General features: G+C 36.0%; 1 protein-coding gene across 1 annotated transcript in view; it reads right to left on the bottom strand.

Moving 5' to 3' along the window:
• The window catches only part of fam83g (family with sequence similarity 83 member G), an 18001-nt gene that overhangs the window by 7065 nt on the left and 1799 nt on the right, over window positions 1-9137 (bottom strand). The window contains exon 2 of the mRNA XM_015380030.1: window positions 6783-6950. Coding sequence (XP_015235516.1) covers window positions 6783-6950 — 168 coding nt within the window. The remainder of the gene's footprint in view (window positions 1-6782; window positions 6951-9137) is intronic.

The following is a 9137-nucleotide window of genomic DNA, read 5'->3' as shown; positions in this document are numbered from 1 at the left end:
CAAGACCCTCCTCTGGGGGATATCCGATCACAATCTTGTTTTTCTCTGTTAAAGTATAGGCCCCTTTAGAAGAGGCAACCTGCATTTAACAGAGCTCTAAGAAGATGGTCACAGAAAGCAGACACGACAATTCCAAGTTGTGTTGAGGACAAACACCAGCATACTGTGTCGGTTACATAGAGGGGACATCAGTGCAACGACTGAGTGTGTTACTGCCTATATAAACTTCTGTGTAGATAACACCGTCCCAACAGTAGCTGTGTTTCCATTCAACTGAAATTCTAATTTTAAGTGAAGTTTTAAAAGTTCGAAGAAAAAGAAATGCAAACTTTGTTTCCATTTGGTTTGAAGCAAATTAACCAAGCACTGCAAAGGCATCCTACATTGTCATCCATATTACATTATCACACATGGCTGTAGTAAACAGGAAGCAGAGCATTGACCACAGATCAGTAAGGGAGGAAGGTTTTAATGAATGTGTTGTTCTTATGTCGACATCAGCAAGTAATCGCATGTTGTTTCCACCACTGTCTATGTGCAAAACAGGAACATCTGGGAAGATGCCAGCAGAAGAACAGCTGATCAGACAATTGAGTAAAAGTTTGAAACGTCAGAACTGTTTTGAAAAAAAAGTGTTTCCATCTTCTGTTTTGTGCATCAACCCTTTTTTGCAAAAAGCACCTCCAGCTCGCAAAGTTTATTCAAACTTTGCCTGACCATTGAGCTTTTCTGATGCAACACTTCAAAAGGCACATTAGAAAAGCTGATGGAAGCGCACCTTGTGTGATGCTATCCCAATAAAAACCATAGATCAGACCACCAGTGATCTGAAGATACCACTAAACAAGAGGAAAAAACATTTAGTAAGGGATATATTGAGGAGTATACAAAAGCAACTTAAAAAAAGAAATTTAAAAAAATAATTAAAATATAAAGCTGACTTCTTAGTTTAATAAAGATATGTGCACTGTGAAGCAAGATGCTAGGAACCTGGTAAAAAATGGAACTCTACATGCCCAGGGGTATCCTACCTAGTCTGAAAAAAAAACGTTTACTGCTGTATAAGGTGTAAAGCAAGAGCAGCATATTTCTCCTCATTGATAGAGGAAAATAAGAATAATCCTTGATTTCTTTTAATACTTTTTCCAAATTCATCCAGAGCAATAGCTCTGTTGAACCATTTATTCCCCCTGCTCTTAGCAGTAATGATTTTATGGGATTCTTTAAAATAAAATTAAATGTATTAAAAACAAGATCACTGGCACTCCCCTAAATAAGATTGGTTTATCTCTGTATGTAAGGTGAAGCACCATCTGAGGTAACTATAGAATCTGAACCCCAGTCAACCTCGGCAGAAAGCCGCTCAGGCAGAAATCCTGGTTCTGCTGGAAGTTTTCTACCAGTTAAAGGTAGTTTTCCTCTCCACTGTCGCTACGTGTATAATTGGTGTTAGGGATTGTTGTTGAGTTTATGCAATTAGCCTGTTTTCCTTAGACAGAAAACTTTGAACCAACCTGACTGTATGATGTGTTTAAAATTTTCCTGGAATGTGCCTCGGGATGACATGTGTTTTGAATTAGGGCGATATAAATAAACTGAATTGAATTTAAAATACTTCAGGACAATTCTTACTTTGTCACACACTCCAGAAGCCTCATGTTGAGGCATCACCAACTGCCTGGACTAAAAATTACCTGAATAACAAGCCACAGTTTGTTAGACTAAAGAGTCATGTGTCCACCCAGGTAGTCAGCAGCACAAGGGCACTACAGGGGATGGTACTCTCACTATTTATTTTTATAAAAATTAATGTTCTTACTGGAAGTAGGATGAGTACAGAGTATACTATGTACAACTTTGATTTAGAATCCTGACATCTGCAGAAATACTGGGATGACAATGCAGTCATTGGGTTCATCAGATATGGACAAGAAGCTGAGAAAGGATCTAGTAAACCCCTTTGTGGCAACGAAACAGTCATCTGTGGTCTCGCGTATAAAGAGAGTCTGCACAGAAAAAACGTGCAGTAATGTCTAACACAAAACTCAGGATGTATAAAAGAACAATAATGCTGAAAGTGTGGGGCAATCCATGCATACTTTTGACCTGCTGTGAGAATTTGCAGCAGACACCTATTCTTTTTATATCTGCAATAATAATGCTAAAAAGAACTAAAATTCACCAAATGTTCATGTAATTTAAATAGAACAGAATGTCCCACAATGGGCAAATTTTGGTGTTTACAGCAGCAAAAAGATTATAGAAAAAATGGTCACACAAATGTGGACCTTAGAAAAATCTATAAGAAAAACATACTAGTGAAGAATTAAAAAATAAACAAATAAAATACTGTACTATAAAGTTTTTTAATAACATGAAACTGAGCAACTGGAGAATAAATAACCATCATACAGCTGTGGACATTTTTACAGTGATTGATATGGATAGTATGGATAACATCTGATGTTTTTTCATGAGTTTGAACTTTTATGGTTTAAATTTGAACAATGAGAGTGAATAATTTATCTTTATAAAAAATCTTAATACACTAAAAAAAAAAATGATGGAAACAGTCTCATTGGGTTGTAAACTGTAAATATTCCTCCATCTAGGTCATGTAAACACACATAGCTCTATGCGCCAAGGAGCATAAAAATCCAGGTTTATTCTCAAAGGTAAACTTCTATTCTGACATTAAATCAGCTGTGATGGTTATTCAGGCAGACGACATGCAGATAATCACACATGTCCATAAATAGCTGCTGAAAGGCATGCGTAATTGTACAAGGAAGTCAGCTTCGGTCTTGCTGGAAAACATCAACAATGGAAGAATATGATACATGATGCCCTTCTGGAACATGATGATGGATGGGTTATCAGCTGGTTTAGATTGTCAAATGCAGAGTGGCACTATTTAGCCTTACCAGTTTAACATCTAACTAATCCTCTGTGCAACAGCAGCATTTATTAGAAGGCACTGATTGTCAGGTTGGGTATTTAAATGCCAACCCAAAGTCATCCCCATGATGGCTGAATCTGTTTGTTATATTACAGAAAGTTGCTTAAAAATTAGCTGAAATTGACACACGTCAAATGACAATTTGAATCGAGAAGCCAATTTCAAAATGGAATCAGAGCTATAAATGCATTTATGCTCCTATAAGACAGGATATGTAGCCTACATGTCCCAACTGCTTTTATAACTTTAGAGCATTTTTTAGCAAAGCTGTAATACACAGGCACTCCTTCGTTCTCTGACCACCTCCAGTAGGCAATGATGGAGACGTGCCTTGCCCAAGGGCACAACAAGCATCCAAGCTGGAGATAAAAAAAAGACTCTTGGGTTGCGGGGTGAAATCCTGCATCCTACACAGCTGACTCACATGGCAAGAGACTCCTTTCCTTATTCATAATAAAGTAGAGTTTACTCTGTAAATCCGTCTCCGTCTTTTATTTACTTAGATAAAATTTAGAATAAAATATTCCCTATTTAAAAACATCCTCCATTTATATATAGTTTTTAGAATAATTTTCAGATTCATGGATATTTGTTAGATTTGTTGCTTCATCCTTACAGGAGTGTCACTGTATGACTTGAGATGAGAAAAGAATTAAAACCATTTTTAAAAAGATTAAATGACCTTTTCCCAATGGTATCATTAAAGAAAAAAAGTACAAGAGTAGACTCCCCTAACACAGAGACATCTTGCTGTGTAGGTTTTGACTAATTTAAAAAGTAGGGCAACTTCAGGCTAAAAGAACACGGTGCAGATGTAGTAATGTGGGCAGGACTTGCAATTGGCATCTCACACTTAAGAAGAAAGCAAGAACTGAGACATCCTGGAGAGAAATAGCAGAAAGCAAAATCTTTATTTTTGAATGAAGGGAAATGCAATGATGATGAAACGGAGAGAAAACGTTGCTCAGCTAAAATGTCTGCATTCATTTAACAGCTTTCCAAACACAAGTTTATGTTTACAAACTAGAAACTCGAATGACAGAGAAGCGATTCCTGCTGTTTTGTTAACAAGTTGCACCCAGATAGTTCCCAGAGTATGTTAAGCTGTTACACTTTTATACATCATTTTAGCTGACTGGCAAACTGGCAAGTAAATGATTATAGTAATGAGCTGAATATCTGTATTTGAAAAGTTTCTGGTGCAGTATAAAAACTTATTTTCATTCAAATCTTTCAAGTCAGATTTTATTTAAATAGTAATTTAAAATATTACCGAGCCATGGTTCCCTTCATTGATGTAAGAAATGTATATGCGGTATATCATATATGCTAAATGCAGTTCTACAGTTAGCAGATGCTCTTTGAGCTTGACTTTAAACAACTGTGACTTATTAATGGTCCAGTATCCAAAAAATAATTAATTTCACCTTACTGGTTGGACTTTGACCTGGGGACTTCCAGAGGATATCAGTCAGCAGGAAAAAAAACATAAAACATAGAAAAACACAGAGAGAGAAGCACAAGTCTTCATATATTTGTTATTAATACTCTAATACTAAGATTGGGTAATATATACTGATTATCTCAATTACGCAAAATTTTTGCTGAGATTACAAATTTGGAATATCTGCATTTTATATATTTTTTTCAAATGCATTTCTTAGGATTCCATAGTTTAGGGTCATCATCAGTTTGCCACTTTTTGTTCGTAGATTTATAATCTTAGCAGGTGTCTGTAAAATATCACTAGCTGCATAAATCTACATGTCATATTTTTTATTGTTTACAGTAGCAGGGCCAGCCGACTGGTTTACAAGCAGCTTAGATTAAGTTAGACTTTGATTTCAGTTCAACCCACATAAGGAATGTTTGAAATAACAGCTATTTTTTTTTTCAAACAAATGTTTGTCATTTATTTTATTTTTTTTGTTTTGTTTATCATAATACTAAAGGGTGGGGATCATTTAATAGGTATAAAAAAATAGAGATTTTATTTTATAATCACATTCTCTAGCTGTTGTTTACATAATCTGGCTAAAGCAACATGAGGACACTTCAATCCTTTACTTGTGTTGTCAAAACAAGCTATAAAAAATGCTGCTGGAAAAATAAGAAAGCCTTAAGAAAAATACATATTTTATTGTTGCTGCATAATCTAATATCAAAAGAATGTATTCCATCCTTTACTTTAACTCATCCTGGAGGTTTTCCTGATGATATAGATCTGGTAATATACAGACCTAAAAGAAGCTTGATTAATCATTTGCTGAACCATTTCTATATAGATGTAGATATAAGTTTAACATCATCAGCCCCCTAAAAGTCTGAGTGATGATACATTCTCTAGTCTCTGCTAAAAGCCATTGTAATTCCTCTGTGTTGCTATTACCTCTGGCAAGGAGGTTGCTTTTTTGGAGAGTTTGTCTCTCTTTGTACACGATCATTTGAAAAGTTATAAAACAGATTTTAATGATACTTTTCACAAGGGTGCACCCAAGTCCAAGGATAAATCCAGTAATTTTGGTCATAATCCGGATGGAGGAAGTTCTTAAAGGATTCTTTAACATTTGGCAGAACAAGCAGGTCACCCCTAAACCAGAGAGTGACAGCAGTTTGTCATTGAAAGCTTTAGCATGGGACTCAGAGAAGTCCAGAAGTATTACTCTGAAGACAAAAGCACAGGAAATGTGATCAAACAAGAAAGCAGAGTGAATAAAGAAGGTGAAGGCAGAACATTTGGTAATGATCCAGATCCTGTTCCCATTCTAGCTATAGAATTTAAGTCACAATATGGGGTAACATTTGCTGCTTGACGGAAGTCTATCCTCTTCGAGTGCTTTTCTAGTTAGAGTTGATCCCCCAAATATGAATCAGCTTTCTTTAGGAGACTAGTAATACCACAGCACCACAGATCACCTGCTGTGCTTCACAGCTGGGAAGAGGTTCTTTCCCAACTCTACATGGATGTGTAGAAAAGCTAAATCTCTGTGTAATTTGACCCAAGCAAGCAGATTTAATAAGCATTCTAGCAGCATTTGGAAAATGCCAGTTGTACCTTTATGATAGCAGGACTATAAAATGCACCACTGGTTTGACTTACTTATTAAACATATCCCCATAGCGAATCTTAGTGACCCCAGGGATTCCAAACTAGCATCCGATTGAAAACTGCCCTAATTCTCAAAAGTTTTTTTATATTATTAATTTAAGAATTTTGTTAATTTAAGTCATTGAAATGTTCTCAGAATCCTAAAAGCTGCTGATAGAAGAGGCATCAGTGGACTATAATCTTCAATGAACAATTTCATTCAATTTAAAAAGGTTCATTTTTTTTTTAGGACGATATTATGCTGCAGCAAAAAACATATGAATTTATTCTAAGCACATCTGTCCCAGTACATTTATCAGATGGAGCCTATTATATTTCCCACTAACTTTTACACGTCTTCATACTGTATTACCATAACCTGTTTAATGCGTTATATTATTGAAGCAACTGCCATGACACCTAAGATGAACACACCCTCTTATACAGTTTCAGCCAAATAAGACAACGTCTTATTATTTATTGGAACAAGGGTGTGTGTGTGTTTATGATCCAGTGTGAGAAAGAAACCAGCAGAAACAACAGTGAGATAAGTCTCATAATATGAAACGCTTTATTGAAGCCTTGACGTTAAAAGCTGTGAGACTGCCAAACCAAACTGACACACCTATCTCATAATTTATACTTTTCTACCAGTTCCTAATAAGTTGCAAATTTCTTAATCATCCGTTTGATGCAAGTCTCTCTCAAAGAGCGCGGCGAGGTACAGCAGCTTACCTTGAGGTGCCCAGCATGCATGTTGGCCCTCCGACACATTGACAGGAAATGAGGTAGCATTGTGCGTTCCAGCAGGATGTAAACAGACACCCTCCTTTTAAACCCGGCATCTAGCAGGTCTTTGAAGATGTCGATGTCAGTGAAGACATCCATCACCACTGCTATCACCTGGAAATGCAAACGAATGGGCGTGCAACTGTTAAAACCCACCCATGGGTAATCTTACATCATGTGCACCAACTGTTCAAGCACTAAATTATGCATTTATAGTATCAAAGCCCACTTTGGAGCATTCTCAGAAATAAGCAGGTTTAAAACCTTACTACTCTCATACATCCAGCACAGTAAATTAAGATGTTAAAAAAATCAGCTGAATATGATTAGTAAGCAATTTTAAAAATCTTATATTATTAAAGGAATTGTCCACTTTCAAAAATGCAGATAAATTGACCCAGAATGCATTATTCAAATAATTTGTCATAGAGAACAGCTTCGTTGAAATAAAACAAGTCATAAACTGTGAGGCCTTGGATGAGTCAGCTGCATGAGCTTACACAAGCACACAATGATACACATGACTGTGCTCTGCTCATGCAAATAGTCTGTATGACATGCATGCTTTAATGTCGCGGAAACAGTTTTAGACTGAAGCTCCTCTTTGATAAAGCGGTTTAATCAAACTGCATTTAACTTCCGACTGTAGGTTAGTCTGCAGTGCACTTTGGACTTTGATGCCTGGTTTCATGTGACAGCTACAGTCATTTATGTTGCTGTGTTCCATTTTGAAGGTTGGGAACCTGGTTTTCCTTATAGTCTTTTTATGAAAGTAGACAAAAGAACAATGTTCCTAAATAAAAAATCGGACTGAATAGTTTGGTCAAACAGAGCCTGGATGTGCTAACAACTGTATAATAAAGTCTAACAAAGTTTATTAAGAAAACAAAAAAGATACATTTTGTCTTTCACACACTGAAAAACTAAATAGAATAGAATAGAAAATCCCTTTATTGTACCAAAACTGGGAGATTGTGTAAACTAGATTTCTCAATTTTCAGTAGATGAAAGAAGATTGAATAAACCAGTCTTTGATGTAAAACATTTATAACCAAAGGACATTTTATTCCTGATAGTTTCAAAGCTGCCATGCTGCGATCTAATGTGTTAATGTGCTATATGGAGGACCAATTCTGCCATAATTAAAAATACATACAGAAATTTATGAAGGACTTAATAATACAAAATTGTTTGAAAAAGTAGCTAATAATATGAATTTGTCTTCCTTTAAATGCGACAAAATAATAAAAATTAGATATTTCTTCAACAACTGATTAATATTTATCTAAAATATATATATATATATCTTAACTTCCACTTTTAATTTTACTTTTCTTCTTCCTTTTACTCCGACTTATTTTTAACCCACTTATTTTCTCTTACATGTTTTTCGTCTTTATTTCATTTTTGTGCATGCCAATGGGTTATTTATTTATTTATTTATTGGCACACAAATTTATATTATTGGCTTCTTTTTCAAGCAATCTTATATTATTAAGTCCTTCATTTTTTTCTGTATGTATTTTTAATTATGGCAGAGTTAGTTCTCCATATTCCTAAAGCCCAAAAAGCCACTGCAAATGCATTTTTTTTCTAATATTAACAAAAAAAACGGTTAACTTGCATACTGTGATTCACACATATGCATAACAATCACCATGGTATTTAATTATAGTTTTCTTCATTCTCCAGATCACTGTAGGCAAGTATTTACTTTCGCATATATAAAGCCTTAATATGGTAGCAAAAACATTTTGGGGAACAACTTACAGCTCATGCTATGTTCAGACTGCAAGCAGAAGAAGCAGCATGCTGCTTTATTTTTGATGCTTTGATGACCTTTTTCTGCACCTTGATGCGTGTCGACCATTGACTTTGCATGTAAACTAGCTGCCTCTGCAGCTTGCAGTCTGAACGTTCAGACCAAAAGCATCTGAAGCAATCGTGAGCGTTTGAGCATCTGACGCTCTGCCAACGCACCTGCTGCTGGAGTTGAAAAATTGAACTTTTGCTGCTGGACAAGCCACATCAACCAATCAGAGAAGCTGATCTGGGAGCTGGAAGACTGACATAGCGCTCCTGATGCAGATCACTATGATCACTCCTCTGAAACAGTTTATTAACGCCTAAAGGAACTTAAAATGTCTAAATCTGCTGGCAAAACATGTTCACTTTTATTATCCTGGTGCCTGAAGTTTGGATTCCAGACATGAAAAACGCCATCCAGCCGCCGCCGCTGTTATAGAGGTGACCGGGCCAGAGGCTGCTGTTGAACGGGATTCCTACTGACAGCGCACCTCC

This window comes from Cyprinodon variegatus, unplaced genomic scaffold (assembly GCF_000732505.1).
Source record: "Cyprinodon variegatus isolate N-32 unplaced genomic scaffold, C_variegatus-1.0 Scaffold206, whole genome shotgun sequence".
NCBI classification, from domain to species: Eukaryota; Metazoa; Chordata; class Actinopteri; order Cyprinodontiformes; family Cyprinodontidae; genus Cyprinodon; species Cyprinodon variegatus.
This window is presented reverse-complemented; position numbering and strand designations above follow the sequence as displayed.